We start from the raw sequence: 27,796 nt of genomic DNA, 5'->3' as shown, positions 1-27,796 counted from the left end.
CTGGCTGTTTCTGTTACCCTGTTGGCAGACCTTGCAGGAGGTCCAAGGCTGGCATGAAGTTCACCTTTCTCTTTTAGTGTGCTCTTTCAAGAAATAATTATTTGACTGTGGGTTTATGAGTAACCTCTAGTTCAGTAACTTGTGAATGCAAAACATTTAAATGAAATTAAAAGGAAATCAGATTCTCTTGCTGTACTGAAATGCTGAAACTCCTGTTTCTAAAAGTCCGTGAAGTTCTCTGTATGGTGCTGTTTTGAACTGAGATTGCAGTACTTCTGTATGTAAATTATAGTCTTTAGTTGTTATGCATACTAAAACTACCTTTTGGCTAATTAAGGAGGTTTTTGTTAGAATAAAGATGGAAGTATATTGAAGACTTAGATTTTTTTTCTACATTTAAGCTTGCTGGTTACCTATTTGTAACTATGGGTATTTGCTTATGGACATTTTTCAATATCTGTGGTTGTTGGATCATTTGAAAATTTGCATCATGTGTTGCGTATAAAACTCTGAGAGAAGAAACAAAAGATTGCAAGGGAATATTAAATAGATGGGTTGCTGTGAGTCAATTGATGGAGGAAATCACTGTCATTTTTTAGAGGCCAGTGATATTTTTCTTACTAGAAGCTATTTCTTTTGCCAGTTTACTAGGATCAAGATGTTCTTACTGGCTCCAGTTTCTGCATGTGTTCTGAGATTGAAAGCCTGAAAAGCAACATTTATATGTGCAGAATTGATAAAATGCTCTTGTGTTCAGAAGCTGAACAGAGTGGTTAGGAGCACCTCAATAACAAACTCCATCCTTAGGCTAAAGGATTATGTAAATTTTACTAATCTTTGCATTGTTTGAACTTGAAGCTCAAGCCTCTCATCTTGGCAGTTCCGCAGTGCTCACTAATTTTTCGTTCATTAGTCATCTAATTGCAGAGTCTTCTCGGTTTTGCACTAACACTTTAAAACATGAATGAAGATGATAGTTGAGGACAGACTAGGCTGAGATGGAGTCCTTGATATTTATAACTGTTCTTTCCAGAATCTGCCATTAATTCTTCCAGGCTGTTTGGAAGGGCAGACTGTCAGGCTGCTCTGATTTCTCCATATTTTCTTGTTGCTGAAGCAGCTCCATTTCTTGGCTTGGCTGTAGTGTCCATGTGTGTGTTTTTTTCTTGATGAAAACAGGGTTATTGGAGGTAGGGAGGCTGTTCTTTGGAGCACTTGCTGCTAGTATTTGCTGGTTCTCCCTGTTGGACAAAAGCAAGGGGGGGGTTTCTGAGGACAGACTGTAGCATCTGTGGACAAATGGGTTGTGTTTTACATACCTGGATGCAAAATGTTGTTCTGGCGGATTAACTCTCACTAAGGAGCTGCAATATTTTCCTTGTAGTAGTGTGTTGGTCTCCTTGTGGTTAGAGTGGAAATGCTCTCTGTTCTCTGTAGATGTTGGTTGGAGCTGGCTGAGTCCACCTTGCCAACTAGCCCTGCAGTTTGAGAATCCAGCTCTAAGACTGAAGCAAAAGAGATTATTTTTGAGTAGGACAGGGAGAAACTGAGCAGTAAATTCTGGCACTGATCAGCCAGTTGCTGAGCCACAGCAGCAGAGCTACTGGAGGACAAGAAGACTATTATTTCTGTTTGAATACCCTTTGAATAGGCTATAGGCTCTGGTATCTAAATTTGTTTCACGCATCGTTGAACTAGAATCTTTAGAGGAGGGTCATAGAATTTTGCATGCTTTCTTTGTGTCTCCTGCCTTTGAGTGCTGGTGTGGCACTCACTTTGAAAGTTGAAATGGAAAATTTTATATAAGGCTGAGAAAGTAGATATTTTAATATGTTGCTTGAGTCGTAGGTATATAAAATTACCCATAAGAAAAAAACCTACCCAAGATTGCTTATTTCTGTATGAGAGGAAGGATTGCAGTAGGACTGTAAAAGGAAAGGAGATTTTTTTTTTACTTTTGTGTTTAGAATTTGCATACTGAAATGTTCAGAGACAATAGCTAAGGGTGGAAAAAGCAAAGGTTAAGTAATAGATATGACTGGAGAAAAATGTCTTACTGGAGAAGTCTAACCAATTTCATGTTCTGTTTTACTTGTATTAAGTGGGGAGGTAGTAGTCAAGAAAATCATCCCTGAACTGTGTGGGAAGGAGAAGTTTGTTTTGTACTTGTGTATGTGAGATACGTACAGCCAGAAATGGGGTCCCGGAAGTCACATGTTTATCTCTAAATAGAAGGCAAATTAAACATGCAAGCTGTATGCATTTCTTATGGTTCCTTCAAGTCTTTCATTGTTGAATGCTGATTCTTTTAAATATCTAAACCTTATTTAAAATTTAAGTGCTGTTCTATATGCAGTATGACCAGAGGTGCAATGGTGTAAAGGGTGCTGCTTTAGTATACACATTTAAAAGTACTAGTGATCATCAAGTTATTTTGGTTATGGGGAGAGAAATTCTATTTTCAAGTGTACAGGCGTGTCTGGGAATTCTTACTCTTGTTTTCTTTTTATTTTTCAATGATCCAAATTAAAACTCCTCTGCATATATTTTTCTCTTTTAGGCATCAAAAAATAAAGATGGAAAAGAGCAGAGTGAAGCTATATCACCATCGGAGGAGGAAGAAACTTTCTCTTGGCCTGGTCCTAAAACTGTCGTGCTAAGGAGGACATCTCAGGGTTTTGGCTTCACCTTAAGACACTTCATAGTTTACCCTCCGGAATCTGCAGTTCAGTTTTCTTTTAAAGTAAGTGGAATTAATAATGAAGCCCTTTATATTAAGCCTTGTACCTTTTAGGGTCATAAATCCCACTTACTTGAAAGTAAATGTGTTTATAGATCTGTCTTACACAGATGAAAGATCCCTTGTAAGGTGGGTGGGGTCATGACATTGTTTGATAGCTGTTTGCTGATCTGTTCCAATAAAATGGAATTGACTGAGTTTGTCAGTCAAAAATAATTGTATCATGGATAGGAACAGTAGTCATTGCAGAACAGGTAAATATTTCTCTGTAGATTCTTTTTGCCCAAAGCCAATGTCATTACTTAGTCTGTACCTGTTCTGAAGTGTAGACTTGAAGGGTAGGATGTTTGGGTTTTGTTGCTCTTCCCCTCCCCTGCTGAAGTTTGTCACACCATCACATTAAAAGATGAAGAAGAATGTTTGTTTTGGTTTCTAGCTGAGTATCCTAAACTCAGTTGTATATTAGAAAGACAGATTGTGTTTCAGTGTTACATTCTTTCTGCTGAAAAGAGGATCTGCAGTTGAGATGAATATAAACAAGATATATATTGGCCTACATCAAAAGACAACTTTCTTAAAGTATTTTACATTTTTAAAAATTTAAAACAAGAATATCTGAATGTTAAGTAGCTAATTGGTCTTCCTTGCTCAAAGCATGTACATGTTCTTTTTTGTGACTGAAGCTTTTGAAAGTTGCTGTAACATGGAGTGTTGAGAAAAAGTCCATTTAATAATGAGAGGAATTTGAAAATTGTGAGGGGCTGTTTCTTAGTGAGTTCAAATAACATCTGTGTCACTATCGGACACGCAAGAATGCAAGCACACCACGGTTCTCCAGGTGAAGGAAGAAAGAGGAAGTTTATTCTCTGACTCCAACACTTATAGTTTTCCAAAAGTGACAGTGGATTGGAGAGTGATAGGGACACCTCTCCAATGACACTGGTCAAACCAGCAGTCCATCAACTTTCTCCTCCTCCATAAAAGAAGACAAAACAATCAGTTATTTACAGAAAGTGTCTGGAAAAGTTCACCACAAGAATGTCCATATCAGAAGGCCTAGAAGATCTTAAAAAACCAGGGTAACACATCTGTTCATTTTAAAGGCATCAAGTGTAGTAGTTTTCATGAGCTATGCTGCCCCTCTGTTTTGCTTTTGTTTTTCCAGTTAGGCAGAAGAATAAATTCTTACCAAGCTGGAGAATGGGTGATGATACTTTCCGGAAAGAGCATGAAGTGAATTGACTGATGCAGGTGTCTTTCAGTAAAGTTGTTGGTCTTTGCCTGCCCTTGGTGGCTCTTAGATTTCTTTTGAAGTAGTAAAAACTTTGCAGAAGAAAGTTGGCACATTTTTCCAGTTTACCTCAGCTATTCAGCATTCACTTGAGTGCCCAAATTTTTTTCCTCAACAAGGAGTGACTGAAGTTAGATGGAAGTGAAACTGTTAGCAGTATCAGGTGATCCCAACATTTCTGTCATTGAGCACAGGTAATAGCAGTCTCTGGTTGAATTCAGTGTGAAACAGAGGAAGGAGAGTGGGGAAGCCTTAGCCTTGAGCAGAACAAATGACATGCACTTGTTAGCATCTCTCAACAAGAGCCCCTATTTGTGCTGAGGGTGAAAATAAACAGCATAAGCAGGATTAGCCTCCTTAACTAAGAATTGACTGGATGTGTTCTGGAAAAAAGCCATCACTAGATGTCTCTGAGGGAGTCAGTATGTTTTTCACATGCAAAAGGAGACAGGCACAAGGGAAGGGCATTATAAAAATTAAATATCAGTCCTTTCTCTCTGGTTCATATCTGATGGTTTGAGACACCCAAGCAGTTCACAGTGAGACCAGCACCTTGTCTTGAAGCTCTTAACTCGCTCTTTTTCTGCAAGAGAGATCTTCATGCCTTCTTAATTTTTTCTCAGTTTCTTCTCTGACATGTTAGAATCTGGTTCATTCATTCCTATTTCTGTCTGATTTTGAAAGGGAAATAATGAGATGATTGGATACTGTAACACCTTTATTCATGGATTCAGTTACATATAAAGATGGTGAGGTTCATTTGGACAGAGCTCTTGTCCTGAATGGTTACATTAACCTGAGCAGTTGTATTAATTAACCTGAATGGTTATATTCTTCTTCTCTTCCTTTTAATGTCCATGAGGTGAAGCAAAAAAATGTACAGATCTTACTATTTACAAGTATTCATCAGGTAGCTTTTGTAGAAATTTATGTACCTGAGTTGTGGTACAAAAGAATGAAATTCACCTATTGTCAGCCTGATCCTAATATGAGGCAAATCTGATTTCTCAGCTGTTCAGTAGGATCTTTGATCAGATAAGGTTACCAGCTAATTACAGTCTCTGTCATTGATTGTAAGCTCAAGTATCAGTCCTCTCTCTTTCCTCATTGATCAAAATTGTAAGTGCCTCAGAAGTCAGATGTTTCATTTTTCACTCCTCAAAGGGAGTATAATAACAATGAATATGATTTGGTTTTGTGACTGTTTTTAATCTTGTCGTAGCCTTGTCCCTCCTTCACACCTGAGGATGCAGCCACTGCTGATATAAAACAGAGATTACAGCTGGATGTTGAAGATGCCCTTTACATAGCAGCTGGAGTCACTCAATCCTTGACCGGCTTCCCAGAGCCACAGCCCCTCTGTTATCACAGGTGTCAGTGGGATGCTGGTGCTTTCCCTCTAGATCAGTGCAGAAGTCTCTATTGTTTACCTGAGGGTAAAAAGCATTCTACCTTCTTTATTTTATTGTTTGTTAATTTCTCCCTGCCCTTTCCCCCCAGTGTAAGCTTGCCCTACGATCTCTTAAATTTTACTACAAATCAACATAAACTAGTAGTGGTAGTGAAAAGAAAGAAAAATATCTAAAAGTGCTTTTGAACAGTCTTCCCACATTCTTGAGGATATATATGTTTTTGATTTTTTTTAATACCTACTGTAGGTTCCCATTCAGAAATACTGATGAAAGTGTCTCCATTCAAAGTTCTGCTCCTGTTGCTTGTGTTTTGCATGTTTGAAAAAACTATTAATGAGTCAGGTGGAATCCTGTGGGAAGAGGAGGACAAGATTCTTCACAAGGGGGAACAGTAGCATCTCTAGAACATTGAGCATAATTTTCTTAGCCTGCAGGGTGTGGTAAAGATCACGCCACAGCTGCATATTCCATGGGAATTGGAGGATAAGCTTTCTATATGCTGGAGGATGCTGCTGCTTGGAAAGCCACTGAGGTGAATTTTCTTGGAAGCAAAGAACTGCATGCCAGAGGATGTATTTCAGTGGAGAAGAGTGGGCATTACTTCATAAAATGTATAATCTGTTCTCTGGTTAGATGTGTTTGAGGTGATGAGCTTTTAATTTTGAGAGGTTCAGTGTTCTAGTTGTTAGTCTAATAAAACTTTTGCTCTGTTCTAAAGCCTTTTTGTTTATTGTCTGAAGAATTTGCTGCAAGGAAAGAGATCTAGGCAGATCTGCCTCCAAGATGTGGCTGACTGCTCTGGGTCCTAAAGCACTCTTGTCTTGATACATAAACTCCTTATAGGAGTATATAAAAATTATATATATAATATATAAAAATTAAACATTTTTGTCTAATTCATTTAGCATTCCATATATATGTAGTAGTGCAGATCTAGGTCAAATTCAGGGTATTTTGCTAAGTTCTACTATCTTTTCATGATTCTTGCATAAAACAGCTATTTAAGTACCAATCAAGGGTCTCTTTCTCACCATAATTGGCCTTAATTAACTAACTTACGAACACTCTGATAGGTTATGGAAAAAACTGTTGTCTGGTCAGTCTCTTGGGAGGGACAGCCCTATGTGAAAAATGACCTTGGAAATTGAGGGTGTGATTTGATACATTTCATTCTGGCAGAAGTACTTGACTGTGCTTCTGTGGGGACACACACCAAACTGGGAATAGCTGCACATTCAGGAATGACCCATTTATGTATTGTGCTTGCTTCCTGTGCCTCCTTTCCCTTAAGAAAGTGAATATGGAATGTGTGGAAGATTTTTTAAACTAGCATTGCAAAAAGCAAGTGTTGCATAATGCCTTTAACATCAGGTGTTCATTAGGATTTGTTAGAAACACACAGTTTCTGCATGTGGTGTTTGTTCTCCCAAGTTCATTTGCCTGAGAAGCAAGTAAGTGATAAATTCTTCTCATCAGGAATGGATGCAGCATACACTGACATCTTGCCACGTGTAGGGGTGAACGTAGGAGGGAAAGCTAGTTTCAAAACATTTGTGTTATAAAGCCTTCATTCCATTTTTCAAAGACGGATCTCATTGGCTTGATACCATGAAAAAATAATGTTTTGCAGCTGTATTTGGTAACAGAACTTTGCATGACCAGTGACAAAACTGAAAAAAACCACTGCAGTATTTCATAAATTATGGCATTTCTACATTAGCTAAATTTCTCTTCAAAAATGTTGGTTAAAGAGCATCAAACCAAGTGGTATCCCATACAGGTAACCCAGATTTTTCAGACTATGAATTCATTATTTCAAGTCCTAAAGATGTTTTTTCACTTGACAGACAGGGCCACAACTCAGTATGTGCAGAAGTTACCTGTGTCTAATTCGGGGCTGTTGATTGTAGTTCAAAGCCAGCTGACTGTTACAGAGCTCCAAGAATAAGCAGTCATGGTACTTACCTTCTAGTGTGCCATTTTTACCAAAGTATAGAGCAGACAGGACTGTCCAACTTAGAGATACAGAGTTTGGGCAGCAATAACAATTATCATGGCTTTTTAAAAGTAGCATATATGCTAGATTTTTGTTAACGCTGTATTTTGGTTTTGGGAGAGTTCTTTTATTCTTTATTTCTTTGTCTCTTAAAGTTATCTTTCAAAGCTCCAGCAGAACTTTGTATGCCTTGTTAAGAAATTTCTTGCTGCTAGGACAGACTTGTCTTTTCCTCACCATTATACAGTGTTCATATCTGCATCTTATTTCCTCTCTTTCTTCAAGTCTCTCTCTTGAATGGATTACTCAGGTCAGTGTGTAGTTGCTTTGAACTTATATAATTTGAAAAGTATAGTGATTTTGCTTTAAATACAAAATAACTAGAAATTTTGAGTTAGTCCATCTAAAACTAGGAGGAAATATCCAGGTGAAATTATTTCTGTGGTCATTTGCTTGCTTCGTCTTTCCTTCAGGACAAAGCTGTTCTAATTAGCTGAGTAGTTAGAAATATTTTTCAAATACTGCCTATTCATCTCAGAAATTGTATTTGATTAAGTATTTATTACTCTGTGAAGTTTAGAAAGCAAGCAGGTATTTTCCTTGTTAGGTAATTTTGCTTCTTAAGTGGTAGAGCTTTGTAGACAGGGTTAACCCTGATCTTCATACCAAAATGTTGACAAGAAAGTAACATAAGTAATATTTACTTATTTATTTATTTTAGTTTAAGCATGCCATTTTCCCCCAGTACTTTCCAGTTGTGTGATTATTGGGATCAGTGAGCAGAAGGAAACTCTTCAAGGTTGTTTACTAAATAGTGTTTGGGGTACATGTTTTCCTCTGGTAGCAGTAGTAGTACTGAAGGCAAAACAAACTCGGTTCAAATTTCAGGAAGCATATTCGGACATTGCTTACAAAATATTTTGTATCTCTTGCATATACAGCTTTGAATGGTGAGCTGATTAAAGTGTAACCTTTCCTGCCTGGCTTTCAGGGTGACACATGCTTGCAACAACACGGAGTGCAGTATGAGGCTTCATGGTAATAATTCATGGGGTTTAGTACATTTGTTTTCATATAATCCTGTTCATGTTGTTTCTGTGGGAATATTTCATAGGATTGTGATTAGTTGTCTTTAAAATAGCTATTCTCTACATTCTCAGAATAAGAGCCTTAATTCTCTAAGTCAAATAGTTGTGAACAAAGTAGGAGGTACCAAAATATAGACTTAACCTTTACCAGTTCACTTCAAGTCTTTGTATCTTAGAGCTGCCTATGCATTTTTTTCATTTATTGAATTTTTAATATGCACTCTTTCTTCCTCTTTAGGATGAAGAGAATGGGAATAGACAAGGTATGTCTTGTTTTTACTCTCTTATAGATCCAGTATATTGAATGCTTCAACTGTGTAATAGACTTGAATTGCTACCTAAGAGCTTGAAATTTAAAATCACTTCAGTGTGAGCATCAGGCTCATTGATCAGCCACTTAATTCTAGGTTATGCCAGTCAGTTTCCCTCCATTTTCACAGCTTTCGCCTTCTCTCATTGCCTTTGTCTGCTTTCTTTCTTAATTCACTCATAAACTTATTTTTTATAAATTTACCCTAAATCTCCATCCCATTTAATTGAAGTTTCTCTTTGGTATTTAGCTGTTTTCTCATCCATGCTTTCTTTTTCCTGATATCTTACTTTTCCTTTAAAAGAGTGAAAAACATGTTGATTTAAGGAAGATGGTTTCCAGCTTGGGAGCCCATTCCCACTTTTCTGTTTCCCCAGTCTGTCACGATGGTGAGGCACAGGGGCAGTGGGATTATGTGCATTGGGAGCCCCTGCAGGGTTCCCCTGGTGCTCTGCCTGCCACAGCAGTGCAGCTGGCTGGGGGACAGCATGGGTTGACTGCTGCTTCTGGTGGTGGCTTCTCATTTCTAGCAAAGCATGGGACCTGCTTTCAGTGTGCCTTTAAGTACCTCCTTTTGTTGGAAGACAAAGAATATGTGTGAATTCCTGTTTCCATTTACTTTGTGTAGCTGTGATATATTAGAAGCATTCTAGGAAATATGAATTTATTTGAACTTTCTTACTGTTCTCTTGGAAGATAGAGTCATCCATTTCATCCTCCTAGTTTTACTCAGCTGTCATCACCTGTGTGTTAAACAGTGAAAAGTTAATCTCTTCCTACTTCTTATCATTCCCTAAACCTGAAGCGTCCTTTATCTGTTTTGACTTAGGAAAAGGCAGGTTCCTTTAGGAAGGGAAGGGAGTTGATCTTTTGTGCCAAACCGGTATGGAAGACACCACTTGTGGTCTAGAGAAAAAAGTTCTGTGGTGTTCTTGTTCTTACAGGGAGAGCTCGGGCAGCTAAAGATACAATGTAGGTCTGTTTATCTAAAACGTTATCTGAGAGCTATTTTTCAGTAGAGAAACAGCAGTGAACAAATCCTTGGTTCACCATGAGACCTGTCAAGGTGAAAATAAGATTACTTTCTGGAAATTTTTATGTAGCTTCTAAACGCATGCATCATAGCTCAACTATTGCTTATTTATAGCACCATGGTATGTTGTATGCCTTGAAATACAGATCAGAGGGCACAAATGCCCTGGAAGGTAACAGCATTCTTATGAAGGAGAGAAGGTTGGACTTGTCGCCCTGGAAAGAGAAAAAACGACTGTGAGGCAGAGGATGTAGATGTCAGTAAAAATTAACCTGCCACTTTTGTGTATTAAACCTTAAAAAACAGCAAAATGGGGCGAAGTGTGTTAGACGCTTTTCTCCAGCATTTGGCACGATCTTTGGGGGGGTACAGGATGGATGAAACTCTTTATTTACATTGCTGCAAGTTGCCTGTTCCCAAATAAGAGGAGCAGGCAGCTTGTGCGGAGAAAGTGAGGAGAAACGCAGGACTCATTTCACATGTTCGCAGCAGCGATGTTTGTTCAGCAGCAGGAGCAGGTGGGGCAGAAGTTCCGTGCAGGGTTATCCCGGCATTGCCGGAGCGCTCCGCAGCCCAGCTCGGCGCCGAACCGCTCCGCTGGGAACGGCGCGCCCGGGACCGGGCGCTGGAGCCACCTGGTGGCCGGTCCCTGCATTGCAGTCAGATTGGAAAACCGGCCTCTGTGAAACCGTGCCGAAATTAACTGAAAACACCCTATTGAGAAACACTTTTCAACTTTGTACGTCATAATTCGCTTAATTCGCTTGATCTTTCCTCTCTGAAAGACTAAGCTAAGGGGATCCAAGCATTTTGTTTTTGTGAGGCAGTGTTTGCCAGTACAGAAGTGTCTTTTTTGTGTCAGTTTTCAGTGAAAATTTGTAATTACCTGCCCTTTATGCTTTGCCCTTGTCATAGATTAAGCTTACCTCTTAAAAATTAGGGCTTCTTATCAAATTCAGCATTTATATATTTGATTAGGTGAATGTGGATTAAAGCATCTCTGTTGCTATTGCCTTTCATTGAGACCACTTGAATATTTTTCCAAAGGATCAAAGCGCCTAATTAAGTCTAGAGGGCAGAAGATAAAAGCATGTACCCTGTTTGATGTATTCTAACAGTGAAAGAATATATTTTTTAGGTTCTGGTATAGAATTTTAGTATGTACTTAGATCAAGCTCCTGGCTTGCATTTATCTTCCTTTTGGTAAGCAGTAAAGTTTCAAAGCATTTATAATGGAAGGTAATGCCAATTTGTCCGGGAGAGCTCTTAAATAGGAATGACACCAGAGGGAGTTGATGGCCTAAAAGCAAGATTGGGTTGTCAGGCAAAGGGGTTAAGTGTCTCCTGGTCACAGCATCCTCATGGTCAACAGCAGGGACAGAAAGGGACCACCTCAGCTGTGCACATGAACAAGAGAGAGCCTGCAGGACAACAGCATGGAGCTCTCGTGCCTTTTTCAGGAGCTGGCTGGAGCCCCTGCACACCCACCCAGAGGGTGCTGGGATATCCCACAGGAGAGGGCCAGGTGCTGCAGTGGCTGAGCAGAGACACTGGGAAGAACAGGTTGGGAGACCATAGGGCTTGAGTTGCCTTTGTGGGCTTAGAGCCTGTGGCCAGGATGTGTGGGTAGTGTTTTGGTGGGTGTCTGCTGCTGCCCTCCCATGGAAGAAGTAGCCAAGGCTTTCTTCAGACAAGCCATGGGGGCTTCAAATATGCACATGCTGCTTCTTGAGGGAGACTTCAGCACCCTGTTATCTCCTGGAAGGGCATCACAACAGATTTACCTAAATATTTTGTAGTTACTATTTTAAGGTTATCAGTTCTTTTCCCACTTTCACTGCTCCAGGTTGTTGATCTTAAGCCAAGTAGTTGTAAGGCTTCTCTAACCAGGTGCATTCTATCTATCTGGTCACTGATTGGAAGCTTTTATCAGCTTCTGCTTTCCAGAGAATCTCTGTTATACTGACCAGTCTGTATTACATATTTCTTGGAGTTGTTACTCCCAGAAATAACTTGGAGTATTTGTTTTGTGTGTTTTGAGAGCGTCTTGCTGTCGGTTTGCCATTCTTCCTATTTTCTGGAGTTGCTCTATACTCTGTTATTTCTGGAGTTTCTGTACTCTGTTATTTATTAAAGTGGTATCTCACAGGTAGAAGTCTTCCAAGAGAGCATATTAGGAATATTTGGAGCCAGACTGAAAAATACCTATACCTATTAAAAACCTAGCATTCTTATTAAAAACTTGCACCTCATTAGGTGTATCAAGACCTAATGAGTGGAGCTGGAGGAAAAGTTCATTCCATTTGATTTAATTGTGCATTTAATATGATTCCATATCTTCTTGTCCTTCAAACATTACTTAAATTGTAAATGCCAAAAGACAGGTTTTGTACATATGAAAGTATTTTCTTGTAAATTGTCCTAAAACGTGTTTTCCTTTAAAAAGTTTTGGCTTGGTGATTGTGATTAAAGTGAACAGGGATAAGCATAAAGAAATAGACTGAAAGAAATTTTATCTTTCAATAGAACCAAAGCTATTTTGTGTCTAACATAGTACCTGGGGATCCAATATCATTATAATCCAGTATCTTTTTTTCTTAATAGTATGATCTTGCTTTTTGTACTTTTATCTACATTTCTATGTAGAAGTACCTGTAACAACTAGAAGCTCCTTTTCCCATAAAAATTTAAGTCAACCTTAGGTATATTATTCAGTGTATTTTTGTGTAGAGTCCCAGTGTGTGCTTGTTAATGAGACCTTAGACATGTTTTCACTGAGAAGTCTAGAAATTAAATTTTATCACCAGGCTTTTTTTTTTTTATGTGCCTAAATATGTATAAAAGTTTCTACCCTTCAATTGTCTATGCTAAATAGTTGCAATTTATTACTTGTCCTTCTTCAGCTCTGTGCAAGTCTGCTCTGGCAGGGTAGAGCCTTTGAGAGAAGGGTGGAAAAAAACGCAGGAAAAGGTTTTTTTCCTACATTACTGCTGCTTATGTAAGGCCTGGAGTTATTAATATTTCATTTCTTTTAACAGACTGTTGATTAATGTAGTTTGTGTTCTCCCAGGATTTAATTTAATCCCATGTTTTTTAACATCATGGTCTATCGGCTCAGTCTGTTATGAAATAAACATATTGTGCCTGTGATGATGGGAACAAGGTAGGTGAGAACAAGAGGATGAACGTGAAAGCAAATATGTGGAGAGGTCATAGATGGCTGGGGTGTTAGGGTCCAAGCCATGTGGTAGTAGAATTAGGAATAAAAGACAAGAGGTGTTTAAGAGTAATGCTTCAGGATAGCGGGACAGTAAATTGCCCTTTTTGTGGATTTTTGATCCAAGTTAATTTTTTAACACCTAAATGTTGAGAATGCTAAAAGAAAACTCACAGTTTTCCACTGAGATCACAGCCTGATGATTCCTTGTTCCCTTACAGTACATCCAGAATGTCTAATGGACTCATTTTCCAGCTTGTCACATGTATAATGTTTCTCAGCGGTTTCTGTTGGGTTCAAATCATCTTTGAGTTTGAATAAAAATATGAAGTGTAATTCCCAAGGATTTAAGGGAGAGTCCATAGATTGACCACTTTAGATAAAAATTGTATTGCTCTATGCTTATCTAATGACTATAGTAAATCCTCTAGACTAATCATAGATTAAATTTTAAACTTAAAAAGGTTTCATTTGAGAGAATTGAATGAAGTCATAGTAATGGCAAATAATGCAATGAGAAAACAGTTTTGGAGAGTTTGTAACTAAGCTGAACCTGTGTTACACATTTTCCATGACATTGCCAAATTATTTTCTCATCTTCTCCCCCTACCTTGGCACGTAGATAGGGTTGAGGTTGTATTAGTCAAATGGTTTACAGAAAAGTAAGCAAAAGAAGAAATGCCATTTTGGAATTGCCTAATCAAAATGCCAGAGGTGCTTTGAGAAATAAGAATGTATTTTTCCTGTGTTAGAGAGTTGAATGCCAAGTGTTTTTCTGCTAAATGACTCAACAGCACTAATTTACTTATCACATTCTTTCAGAGGCTCATCCCTGGCACTGTGTTTCGGCTGGTGTTTTTCGGTTGAGTTGCTTTGAGCTTGACAGTGGGTGAAATAAGCTCTGTTGGAACTGGGCTTGAGACCTTTGGGCTCCTTTTCCAGAGCCCAGTGGAGAAATGCTTACTATGTATGAAATTCACTTTGCAGATTATTATATGCAGAATGATCTGTAGTTGGCCTCTTGCAGTTAGATGTAATCCTGACGGGTTTGTGATTTATATTTAAATATAGTCTCAGTTAATAAATGTAAAATGTAAGTTCTGCTGTAGGTTCAGCAACCTTTTTTTGAGTAGTTTGGGAAATGATTAACAGGTTTTTGATGGAGTAATCAATTTGAAGCATTTGCCATGCTGTATCTGCTCCCCTCCCTTTGCCTGAAAGGCATCCCAGGAATCAGTGTCACTCAGCATTGTTGAACCAGTGGAGCTCAAATGCCTTGGATACTCAGAAGCATACTTGTAGATCTTCATGCTCAAGAGGAATGTTCCTCCTGCTTGAGTCAGAGAAAGATGTGCATAAGAGCCTGTCTTAATTGATTAATCTGAGGTGTTTCATGAGGCTGATTTCTTAAATGTAAAAGTGAAAGTTATCCTTTTACTATCTGCTGAGCATAGGGCTGGGATTAAAAATGTTCTACAAGACTGTAGACTTCTTTGAATCCCTGTGTTAGGAGGATTTCTGAGCACAGTTCAGCTGTCCTGAGCAGAAGAATTTTTCTCCCCTTGAGGAAGAGGAGCAATGGCATGTTTTTAAGCAGTGGCTAGTTGGAGAGACTTTGAAAGAAAGTATGTACTATACTGTGTTTCAAACACTTGCTGGTTTGTGTTCTGCAAGTCAAAAGGAAGAGCTCTGTCAGCAATAGCACTTTGGCATGAGATTGTTTTTTCTTTTTCCCTTTCCTATTCAGAATGTAAAGGTTATACTTTTCATAGTCTTTATGACTCAGATGTTTTAATCTGTGTTTTATATCAAAAGGTTAATGACTTCAGAGAAACAAAGTGCTTGTTGCTATGTTGTAGTGTGTTGGTAGATTAGATAGCATAACTTCTGCCATGTCATTTTGTTTTCCAGGTGAATCATAGAGCAGTACAGTAATACTGTCTGGTCTGCAGGGAGTAGTTTAAAAACTAAGTAATGGTTACTGCATTCGATACAACACAAGTTATGTTCCTTGTAGCAGCTGTATTTCAATCTAGATTTTTAGGGAATTAAACTAGAATTGGCACCTAGATAAAATTAATTTCTATGTCAAATTTGGGGGAGTTAGGACAAGCTTTGCAGGATGTCACTCCCCAAATGTAAATCAGTTTTAAATGTTACCTAGTCTTAATTCTGCTGTTCTGTTTAAAAGTAGCAGTAGTTTTTTTTAATATTTCCTTTTATCAGGGAGAGCATGTTTGAATTCTGTTATTTTGTAAATTTGATGGTTACTAGTGCAACATATTCTTCTCTGCCACTTGTGGCCTCTTAAACATTTGTCAGGAAAGCTTCCTTGTAACTTTGCGACGGGAGACTTGTTTTCTCTATCAGACTGTGAAGGCAGATTGACTTGAAGTCTCAGCTCATAGATCCGGGCAGTATAAAGGTTAGATCATGAATGATTCCATGATATGTGCTATGAATAAAGTCTTTATTTTGCAGCCATTTGAGCAAAAGTTAAAACAAGGCACTAATTTTAGTTTTTAGATTTTACTGTGATCTCTGTGGTTATTGTAGGTGGCATGTAGTCTCTGATTTATTAGAAGATTTGCATAGAATTATGAAAAAATATACTGGCTCAGAAGAACCTTGTTTCAATAAATGGGTTTTCTGTATTTGTCTTGCAGTTGATTTACACGTGTTAATGCTTCTTCAGGCTACTTATTCTTAACTTTGGTTGTCTAGGCTAAGGACCTTATTATTAAGACTCTCCTGATTCCTTACTATCCTTGTTTAAGACAATGAATTTTTGTCTTGAACCTTCTCAGTACTTGGGGATTTCTTTCCTTATTTCTGATGATGCTGAATCTCTGTTTAAAAGTTCAGACACCAGTTTGTTTACTCTAAAGTTATATTTTCATTTGGATAACATCTTTGAAGGAGTCATTGCACTGCAAGCAGTATTTTAGTCATACTGTTGGCAAAACTACACTACTGCTTGGACAAAAACTTGCCTTTGAATTTATACTGGCTGATGACCATTTAGTCATGCTCGAAATTTTCATGTGCTTACAAAAGTGATACAGGAAACGACAACCTGATGGGCTTTTTCAGTTTCAGGTCAGCTGAGTTGTGTACTTACCAGCTCTATTTTCTTTTTTCTTTTTATTGCCCTAATGTAAGACTACATATTTCTTTATAGCTACATTTAAGAGGGAACGAAGTACAAATTAAGTTCTTTTTACGGAAGTTGTGCTTTACATCTGTGCTGTTTCCTTGCATATATGAATGTGTTACTGGCAGCTCACACTTTGCCTGTTCTTTGTATGTGCATGATGTCTTATGTTTCATTTGCCATTGAAGATTTGGGAGAAATTCTTGTATTTGCTGATAGCGTGCAATATAATGCTCAATTACAAAGTATGTTGTTTTGTTTAGAAAAGTATGGAGAAGGAGGAAGGAGGCAGAATCATATGCAGCAATGAGCACTGGAAAAGCACAAATAAGGCTTATATTTCTTACAAACTAGAGGTCTGTTCTTTGTTGTATCACCTTGTTGGGAATTACTGGCATGCTCCAAAAAATTGGTCTTTTCAATATTAGAAACAAAAATCATGAATCTTGACGGTATGTAGTGCAGAGCTGGAGAACTTAGTGTAAAACACTTGGCTGTGATATTCTGTTCTAGACTGTGGTGTTTAGGAGGAGGGCAGTTTAGGTTCTCATTTCTAGGCAGCATCTTGCTTTTGCCTGATAATTGGGTGCAGACAGGACCACAGGGAGATTTAGGCATAATTAAATCAGAGTGTAGTGAATGTTAAATTTTGAGACATGAGGTGAGTTATTAGATAATCCATTTTACTTGAGATTTATTTCTATGATGATTGAGTGCACATTTTCAAGATTTATTCCCCTCAGCTGGTCTGAAAAAGTACTGTTAGCTTCTGTCAAAAAATATTGCTTAGCTTTGCTTGAGTTTCAAACTCCAAGTATAAATGTACATTGAGGTTATGTATTCAAGGAAGTTCATTTCTATGTTACTGATTAAAAAAGATTTGGTTTGTATCCAAATGTGTAGATGATCAAAGAGAAGTGAAGAACACATATTTATCTACCAGAGTTTGAGAGTTCTAAGATTTCTTCTTGTTTCTACTTGTATTTGGATACTGCTGAATTGTGAAATGAATGTGCAAATGTAATCAACATTTTGAACTATTTATCCTAATTTTTTCCCCTTAAATTGATTTTTAGTGTAGTGGTTGACCTTTTTAAGGAAGTAAGAATGACTGTTTAATATAGCCTCCTTCTGCAAGTAGGACAAAGAGCCAAGTTTAATATGCAATTAGCTTTCTGAATTGATTGATAAAATAGCTGTAGAGATGTGAGGTGAGTGCCCATAATGTGCCTGGTGTAGCTGACAGGCAGGTCAGATGTCAGGGAAGGCTGCAGTCTCTGGTCTCCATAAATTGTGGCGAGTTTCCCCTCTTACTCAGAAGTGGGAAGTGAATTAAAGGAGTTACATACTGGATGGGAATAGCTTTATCTGCCTGACCTCTTGGTTTGCATATTCAGGTATGGACAAGGCATAAAGCAGCACTTGAGTGTTAAGCAAACTAGCAGTAGGTCACTAACATTTTTTGAAGAGTATTTTATAAAAGGAGCTGAAGTGTGATGAATTAAATGTGCCATGGAAGCTGTATTACTTTTATTTTTCTTGCCACTTTAGGAAATGTATGTGTCTTCAGTAAAAGATAAGTGGCAGCACTGGGAAGGATGTTTGGTGGTCCTATAAAAGGTCATATTTTAACTCCATTCTTGTAAGCAGTTGAAGCAACCTTTTGTTCATGGCATCTGGGTAGATTAATCTTGGAGCTTCTCTAAACTTGCTGAAATGTTACTGGCTTTTTAAAGGACAAGACCCATCACATGTTCAGTGTCTATTTAAATCTGCAGATTAAAAATGACAGATATTAACTTTGGCTCACAAAGAGCATTTTGTATGTCTTGTAGCTGTATCCTGCTAATCAAATTTTAAGTATTTGGGGACTGAGCTGCCAGCTGGAGTTTCTTGATTTGTAATTCAGTTGCTTTATATATAGTATTTATCTGATTCTATCAAATAAACTTTTTTATTATTTTCTCCCAATCTGGAACTATTTTGAGAAGGCAATTTAGAGCCATATGAGTGAGCCATTTTGTTGGACTGTTTTATGGTAAAATGGCAGGACACTGAGGATCTGCACAATAAACGCATTAGGCTAAAACCAGGATCTGAAAAATTGAATCAGAGTCACAGGGTGGTCTGGTTCTTTGCAGTTTATTAAAGTTTTTCAAATGAACTTTGCCCACATGGAAACTGAACTAAAAAAAGAGGTTAAGGGGGCACCTTATTAGTATGGGAAAGTAATTTCAAAAGCCTAAGACTTGTGCCTAAGTCAAAGGCCAGTCATTTCAGAAATGGTTAGAACCTAATCATGCCAGTTTTAAGGAGTTTCTTTTATCAGCAATGCAGTTTTAAACAATTCCCTTTTTCTCTCATGCTGTTCCTTTTCTTGCAGTTTAAGCCTCTCTCTCTCTCCACCAAGCCGGGGTTTCCTGCTAAACTGGAGCACAGGCCCAGCTTATTTTTGTGCTGTGTCGGTTCCCTGGGCTGGCTCCTCATGTGGCCTCCAAAGGTGGCATTTCCTTAGCTGGGGGTGTGCAACAGGGGTAGAAACTGGAGCCAGGAGTTGGGAGTGGCCAAGCTGTCAAAGCCAGCTCTGGCGCTGTGAGACTGTGTGGATCTGGCTGGGGCCTTTCAGGTTCTGCCACTGCTTCTCTGAGCACTGGACCATGCAGGGCCTTAATGGATGCATTTATTTATTTATTTTTCATTATTTCTGGGTGCTTTTCTTTGTGAATATCTGGGTTTTTGGGGGGTTTGGTTTTTGTTTTTAACTTCACTGGCATAATAATTCCATCAATGAAGCTGTGTAGATGCTGTGAAATGGCTTACTCCAGCTGTGTGCAAATGTAGGACAGCTACACTGTATTTCAGCCTGCTGTATAACCGTGGAGTTTTTTGTTTGTTTTACCATACATACCCCCACCTTCCTGTCTTGATTTTCAGAAGCTGTGTCTACTTAGCAAAGAATTACTTAGCTTTGATGACAGGCATGTAAAACCAAAAGGTGCTTGTGTTTCTGGAAGTATAGAACTTGTGTGTATTGAGAAAGCAAGAAAATACAGCTGTACATGATTTTTAACTACTGTAGATTAACTTGAAGTTGTGTATATACAGATATACAGCATGAGCAGACATATGCTGTGCATTTTATTTGAATTATAAATTTCTTTTTGAACCTTGGTAAATCTTCAAGAAAACTTTATACTTCATCTTGGAGTTTCTGAAAAACACTGTTGAAAAGTCACTTTTGTGGTCCATGAGAACGGTAAATCAATGTTTTTTCCATCTAAGGAAAGATTTTAAAATTTTATTTTTCACTTTCTATTACATTACTATTTCCTTGTATGTCTCTCTGAATGCAGCAGGATTGCATCCCAAAGTATTTTAAAATGAAAACATTGTAATGCAGTATAATGAAACGCTATTAAGAGATATTCTTTCTTTCTCAGGAAAACAAAGAAATAGACTGGAGCCAATGGATACCATATTTGTTAAACAAGTTAAAGAGGGTGGACCTGCTTTTGAAGCTGGGCTGTGCACAGGTACTGTTCAATAGCATGTTTATGTACATGATGTAAAATACATATGATTAAAGTTGGCTACTACATAGTTCTGTCTTCCATTTAAACCTTGTTCTTTCCTTTAGACGCTTTTAAGTTGTCCTTCAGTGTTTTTCACCTTGGAACCTTGTTTTGCTTATTAAGGCATCAAAGTCTTAGTCTTTTTGATATGCTGACTTAAAGAGAGTAATAAAATACATGAAGAAGAGGGAAAAAAGGAAAATAATACCTGTAAGCTCCTATTTCTTTGGTTTGGGACAAATTGGTAACCTGAAAACGTTCAGGTCTTTGTACATTAAATAAAATTTTTCTACTCTGCCTCCTTTAAATCAAATAGGAACAGTCCAAATCTCTCTATTCTTACAAAATTCTGTTCAATTGCTCATTTAATCAAACTGGAGAGCAGAAAACATGGAGGGTTTTTTTGTGAACTGTGTCATACCTTAAGTGCTGAAAGAAGAAAAACCAAACTGTATTAGAATAGAAAATCTTACAGGTGATAAAGTTACATATATAGATGGATGCCACTATGAACACAGGTTTCTTAAAAACGTGGCAAAGCTTCTATTCTGTGAAAGGCTTGTGCTTGTGTCGATAATGGGATGTTGATATATTTTTAGAAAAGAGTTATATACCTCAAATTGACTGGAATAGAATAAGTTTTGTATGTTCTTCCTAAAGAAATACAAAGTTCCTAGGTTGATCAGTTTAAAAACAGTTCTAGATCCCATTTTTACACCATAAGGGTTTTAGGTTTTTTTTTAACTCCTCCTTAAATAGTTATTTAGAGAAGGGCTACTTTGGCAGAATTTGATTGCTATTATATAAAGATGTTTTGGCTTGATAAAGCACAGCATATGTTGAATTTGTACAGAGGAACCATGTTAATTTCTGTTCTGTTCAGTGTCTGCCAAATTGAGAGAGATGAAATCTGTAGAAAATATTTTTTTTAGTTATAGAAGAGATTTTTAGGAGCCCAGAATAAAGAGCAGAAAATAAATGAGAGAAGACATTTTTAATAAGTAAAATCTTCTTAAACACAGTGCTTATAGCAGCTACATCTAATTAGGTCATGCCAGTATTTCTTGTTTATGAATTTTAGGGTGAAATATATTACTATATCTGTGTCTTGATATTATAAAACACTCAGGGAATAATCAGCCAGGTGGATTGCTTAACCTCTCATGCAGACACTGTATAAATTTCTTATTTTGTAGAATCAACTTTTATTGTTATTAACTGGTTTTGTTTGGTTTTTTTCTAGTGTAATTTTGCTCTATTTCATGGTCACACAAATGAAAACTTGAATATTCAATATGAATTTAGGAAATGATCAATTCTTGTTTCACTCCTGCAGGGTCCTTTGTAATACTGAAAGTTTCAACATAAGTTTCATCACCTGTGATAAATTAGCTCCATTTCAGGAGCTTACTTGTCTGCTTCTCACCAGAAAACTTGAAATATTCTTGCAAACTTGAGGAATAGAGAAAGATATCTTAAATATAAGACAGTCCATTCAGAAGTATTTTTGAATACTCCTGTAAAATCATCTTTATTAGAGTTAGAAAGGTAATACCTCTCCCATATTTAACCTCTAAGGCATTACATTAAAAATAACGTATCTTGGAGTTCATAAATACTAGAAATATTGAATTATGAACAGCCAAAACAGATCTGTATTTCTCATGTCTTGATCTTCGTGCTGTCATTTATCTATATGCAGGAATATAAAGAACTAAAGTGTGTGTGGAAGGGGCATTCTGATTAATTTCTACTTTGATCAAAATATGTAGCAGGCTACCAGACTGATAGAGAGCTGTTAGAAAAAGCCTTCATGTTTCTGTATCCTTTTTTGCACTACAGTTTTGCACTGACTTCCCCTTCCTATGGATCTGAAACAGAATAAAGTTGTACTTGCAGAGTTGTCTGTGCTCGTGTCATTTATGTAACCAGTTCTGCAGTGTGTCCCCATCAGATCTTTTGGCAGATCCATGGGATGCCTATTTCAAGTAGACTCGTGTCACTGCTGTGTGTAATCTAGTCTGCTTCTGTGAAAAAATAAAAGCTGCACAAATATAGATAAAATTATATGACCTACTCTAATGATACTCCTAATTATAGTTTTTAGTGGGAATACTGAGTAAAGATCTGTGGCAATGTAGCCCACATTGCAGGCTGTTCTTAAACAACCTGGAAAAGAGCCAGTTGAAGTCCCAGAGAAGGATCTGGTGTGTTCTGGGGAAGTTCTGCAGTATGACCTAGCCAGGATTCAGAGCTTGTTGCCACCAAGCTTTCTTTCATTGCTTAGGAAGCAGGACAGAAAATTCAGGTTTCTTTCAGGCAAGAAGGTAACTGGTGGATGAAGGGGAATAGATAAACTTTTATAAAGTTGAAAATATCATACCAATTTATTGGCATAATGTTTTGCTTTGTGTGCAGACAAAATTAAAAAGTCAGATCTGTATAGCTTGTTAATCCATGGGGTTTGTATGGGAAACCTCTACAGAGCACAAGTATTTAAATCATTATTTTCCCCAAGACAGGGTGAGTAGTCAGAGTGACAGCTTTTTCCTTGTTTTGATTTGATCGTGCCAGAAAAACAACAAGGGCTTTTAGTTTCTAAAGCAGTGTTGAAAAAGCCATTCCCTTTGCCTCACTTTGCACAGGTCCTTTCTTTCAGCTCTTCCTCCTCCAGTAGCTATTTGAAGCTCCTTGCCTGTAATCCTTTAGACCATTTTCTCCTCATCAGGAAATTCAAGATACCTTTCTGCTCTTCTGATCAGAGATGTCTTAGATACCATTTGGTCAAAAGAACAGGATAGGTTTTTCATCACAGGCTAAAAATAGCTCTACACAATATATTTGACAATTAATTTATGACAGTGTATGAAACTCTAAATGAGGACAGTGTAACAAAATATTTGGAGAAATCTTTTTTGGTTTTTGAGGCAGACTAACCTTGAATTTAACGTATGGGTGTTCTTGAATTTGTGAGGTATAGAAATACAAAATTAAAACTCTTTAAAAAAACACCTAGACAAACTAATTTCAGTTATAACTTTTCCCTCTACAGGTGACAGAATTATAAAAGTCAATGGAGAAAGTGTTATTGGGAAGACATATTCTCAAGTCATTGCTTTAATACAGAACAGGTAAGATAATAGTATTATCATTATATTAGTATATGATAGTATTATCATTATCAATGAAGTATTATATTATGTGTTATCATTTTACTTCTTATATACTGAGCATGAAATGACCACTTACGGTAGTTTTAAAAAGTCATCATATTACTAAATTTTCATTAATACACACTCAGTTTTGTTTTTTCTTTTTTCATATATTTGCTGATTGTTGAGAAGAGTTTTGAGAATAGGTGTGCTGAATAGTACCACAGTCCTTTTATTGTTGGTACTTGTCCCTTGTTAGCAAATAGCACCAAGTGTGATAGAGGAAGTTTGAACTGAAATAGATTAGGTATATATACATGTGTCAGTTGGAAAAAAGATTATAAAATCCACCTTGCTTATGAGATCTAAGAACTAGAAATCAGCATATCTGGTGAAGGAAAAATTTATACTAGTGCACAACTGCACAGTATCTGCAGTAAGTCTTTGCTTTTCTCTGTTTTGCAGCAGATTATGATCCTTGCTCAGAGTTGAGAAAATACTAATATTTACTGCTCCTTCAACTCACAACCACTTGTGAAATCATGTCTGTGCATGAGTCTGGATACTCTTTCATGTCTCATGTCTGCCTTCTTTTTTACAGTTTTCTTGGTGTCAATTTCTGTTCTATAGCAACAAGTTTTCCATATAACACTGAGTTATGTGGCAAAAGGATGTATTATGATCAGCATGAAAGAATGTTTTCTAAGTACATCTCACATGTCATATTTTTACTGGCTCGTCACCTGTTAGAACTTAGATATGCTTACTGTTTGGAGAAGGAAAAATCAGATTCTGACTTTCCTATTTCAGTGATGTCTTTATTCAAGATTTTGTTCAAAATGCGTCCACCTCGGGTGGTTTGTGTCCATGTGGTTTTGTTTTGGATGTTTGTTGTTATTTTGTGTTTTTTTATAAATAACAAAACTGTATTCAGAGATGTGATGGACAAGGTAGACTGAAACATGTTTTGTGTCATTAATGCTGTCTGTACAAGAGCTGGACAGATGGGCTTTTTTATTTCCTTCACTGGACACAGCATAGCCATGCATTGTTTCTTTATTTTGTATTTTTACAAGCAGCACTATTGTACAATAGTGTATACCCTAGATACATTGTATGCCCAACTATGTAGATCAGTCAATCAACTCTCTTGATCCAAGAAAGAGACCAGTCACATCTTTGAGTGCCTTGTGTGGTCAGTGATTCTTACTCTAGGTGTGCCAGTGAATTGAGTGTATTTTCAGTGAGTGTAGGTAGGGAACTGGTAAGGGGACTGAACCCCTGCCCAGCGTGGGTGAGCTGGGGACCCCTGAACAAGGCCTTGTCAGTGATTATCTATGCGGCCAGGAAGGATGTAGCACACTGCTGCATCTATCCCCCTGATTTCCATCAGGGCAGGGAGGATGAAGGGATGCTATTGTGTTAGGAGAGAACAGTTTGTTTTCTCGAGCCAGATGTGTACATCACAGAAGATTGGATTGTAACAAAAGGTCATGTGTATCCTTGAGCATTTTATACAGCATATTCAACCATCAGGAAGTCTACAGCTGAACCTCTTAGGATAAACAGATAAATATTAATTCTCATCCATAGTGAGAGCTCAGACTCCACATCAGGTGTATCTTGTAGCTTACAGACAGTACTTCTCATGTGACTGAAGAATCAGCTGTGTCTCATTCTTTGCTTGAAAACAGTATTTTTGAGCTCAGAGCAGTTTGGACTGAACATAAGTTCTTTTACTTCTTATTTGCCATTTCATGGCAAATAAAACTGCATTATGGTGCATGCTGCTCTTGCATTAGCATTGCCACCTGGGCCAGACTGGTGGTCTGTTATACCATTATCCTCTATGACCGCAGGGTTTATCTTCATTGCTTGATTTAGTAATTCTTGATTGGCCTTGCACAAATTCACTCTTGAATGTCTTCACATTAAAAACACCCAGTGATACAGTTTTTGCTGTGTTTTGGGTCTTAGCTGATCTTTCATCCAGCACACCTTGGCTTTAGTTGGCCTTGTGAAAGCAGCTTGCTTGAAAGGTGTTTTGAAAGGCCGATTGTCTGCTGAAATATTTTTTATAACTAAAGACAGTTTTCTTCATAGTCTTAATGTGTTGTATGTTGGTTTTCTAGACATTTTAATTGCTGTACTTTTATTGTTTTAAATTACTCATTCAAACATATTGATGACTGTAAATGCTTATTTTGTCATTTTACTCATCATCAGAGCAGTTTTTGAGGTTACAACACATTTTATCCTCTCTTCTCTCAAGAGAGGGCTTCCCCATTGCTCGCTGTTCAGCTGTTTGCAATAAAACTCAGTGCAGGCTGGCAGATCTTTTTAGATTACTTCTGTGGCTCCATTTTTATAGCTGCTTATTATTTTTCTAAAAAATTGTTCAATTTGAGCTGCTTGTCTTCATTATATAATGCTGCAGACATCAGAACTTAGCTGCTTTAGATGAAATGATACCCATATCTTCCAGTGGGACTTAAGGATGGGATATAATTCAGACATGCTGAACATTACTGTTCCCAGAAAAGTTTCAAGCTGTGCCTAGAATGTTTTCTATTTTCCTCTGCTTGGAGATAGCAAAAAATCTAAAGTTACACTAGTTATTTCCTCTGGGAGATGAAAGGCACACCTCAGAAGAGTTGCTAGAATTAACTACAGTCCTGTAAGATTAATCATGACTACACTTTTAACTCTATATTTCCTACTTTTTGCCAAAGTTGCTTGTTTGGTCCATTAAGAATTTATTCTTATCTGTTTACATATATAATCAACTTGGAGACATGTTGATTGCTAACATAAACTCTGTAAATTATTTATTTTTCCAAATAAAAGAAGAAACAGATTCTGATTTGCAACTTCTCTCCCCCCCCCTTTTTTTTCTTAACCTGGGGAATTTGAATGATTGTCTATTCTGCTTGTTTCCCTTTTCAAACTGTTCTTGAAAGTGTTTGGATTACTCAGAAATGTACAGAGTTTAGCTACTGAATCTGTTTCGTTAATACGAAATAATGCATCAGAAGATAGACTTTATGATTACTGCTTTAATTTGATTACTTGGAATCAAGACAGTTGAATTTAACTCTCAGAATGTGTAATTAAGTAATTGGAATGATAAATACCTTCGAGAGTTCTGAATACTGTGTCTGGAGCTCCAGTGTAGACTATTACTTTCTGTGTGGTGGTTCTTACTAACACTTTCTAGTTCATAATTTGCATTTACAGTGTATGGTACAATAAACCAGAAGTCTTCCTTAATACTTTTTGTTTCTGATATGAGAATTAAAAAACGTCCTGAGAGCATGTCTCAAAATATGAAGTAAAAGCATCCAAATTGTCTCCAAAAGGTTCTTCAGCAAACAGGGATAGAATAGTTAAGTAGTTATTAGAGCTACATGTAAAAAACATTGTTTCTGAGTGGAACCCTTTAGTCCTCTGAATGTCTTCTAAGATGTTACTTGTATAAATGGATTTAATCACTTTCTTAAAAAGGGGGAGGAGGAGAAACATGCAAAATACTTCAATGAGTATGGTTTGTTCTGTGTCAAATTATATTTTTTAATACAAAAAGTACTTCAAGAGGAGCAATGCTATCATATTTTTGACATCCAAAGTCTTCATCTTGCAAGTAAGCAGTTGCCTGATGTGATTTTTGCATACATGCTATCCATGTGCAGAACTGAAACCTGAACACAGTTAAAAATGCCTCATGCTGTTTATGTATTCAGTTAGTATGGGAAATGCTATTGTAAGTGCACATAAAGACAATACTACCTTGTTTCTTATAATTCAGTATTTTAAAGTAATCTTCACAAGGCTTTTGAAGACTTACTTTTACCTAGATGTGTGGGGACTTAAAGAACAACTTAAATCACTGCTGATCTTCAGTTTTAAGACTAAAGTAAGTTTTATGCTGCTTGGAAAACACTCTTCCAAAATGAATAGGGTTTTAAAAAGATTGTGAAACCAAATACCCTTCCTCTGCTTTTGGAATTCAGCCTTCCATCTGTGATTGCTAGAAAATGGGAAAGGAACCACAAAACAGAAACATTTTTCATATAAGAAAGCATAATAAATCACACATTACATTTTGAGATGATGGCTTTCTTTTCTGCACAAATAAACTGAGGTCCCTTGTCAGTGCTTTCATAGGCTGATTGCTGTGCCCTGTAGTTGGGCCAGTCTTTGTGTTGGTTTTGTCTTTCCTCACCTAATGCATTGTACTAACCAGTACAGATGAGCTGATTTCTGAGATAGCCACTTAGGTTGCATTGATACATATGCTGATACTGGTCAGGTTTTTTTAAATATCCTTTTTTAATTCTTACACGTGAGATTTCTAAGTAACAGTCACAGTAACTGTTTTTTGGATTTTTTTGCCATCGTTGTAATAGGCTGTACATTAGTCTTTTGTAGTCCTTCTCTGTACCTGTTCCACTTCACATTTAATGAATGTGAACAGATTATTCCATTATCTCAGATGAGATAAAAAATTCACCTACTCTGTATCCAATGTTGCAAGCATATGATTCTCTCTCTTGCTTGTGAAAATACCTTATTTCTGGTAGATACCAACTGTGGATTTCACTGTTTTTAAAATATTTGACCAGGTAGCTGGTACATTGTACGTTTGGTGTCCTGATTTTCCTTGTATTTGAGTCACACTGATAGAACTGTTCAGATTCCTGGATCTTGATACTGCTGCTACTGCTTGTGGTTTCAGCAGCTCAGATGACAAATGCAGCACTTACAAATAGCAAGTGTTTTTCATCTCTGTTTCAGATATCATCTGAATGACTGTTTAAGTTGATCCTGCTAG

At 37.3% G+C, this 27,796-nt stretch overlaps 1 protein-coding gene across 1 annotated transcript in view; it reads left to right on the top strand.

Moving 5' to 3' along the window:
* ARHGAP21 (Rho GTPase activating protein 21) overlaps positions 1-27,796 on the top strand; it is an 81,674-nt gene that overhangs the window by 13,121 nt on the left and 40,757 nt on the right. The window contains 4 exon segments of the mRNA XM_031059331.1: positions 2,561-2,743; positions 8,766-8,790; positions 19,682-19,774; positions 22,866-22,944. Of these exon segments, the coding sequence (XP_030915191.1) occupies positions 19,708-19,774; positions 22,866-22,944 (146 nt within the window). The 5' untranslated portion in view covers positions 2,561-2,743; positions 8,766-8,790; positions 19,682-19,707.

Source organism: Geospiza fortis, unplaced genomic scaffold (assembly GCF_000277835.1).
Source record: "Geospiza fortis unplaced genomic scaffold, GeoFor_1.0 scaffold75, whole genome shotgun sequence".
In the NCBI taxonomy this organism is placed as follows: domain Eukaryota; kingdom Metazoa; phylum Chordata; class Aves; order Passeriformes; family Thraupidae; genus Geospiza; species Geospiza fortis.
The sequence above is the reverse complement of the archived record's forward strand: the minus strand, read 5'-3'. Positions and strand labels throughout refer to the sequence as shown.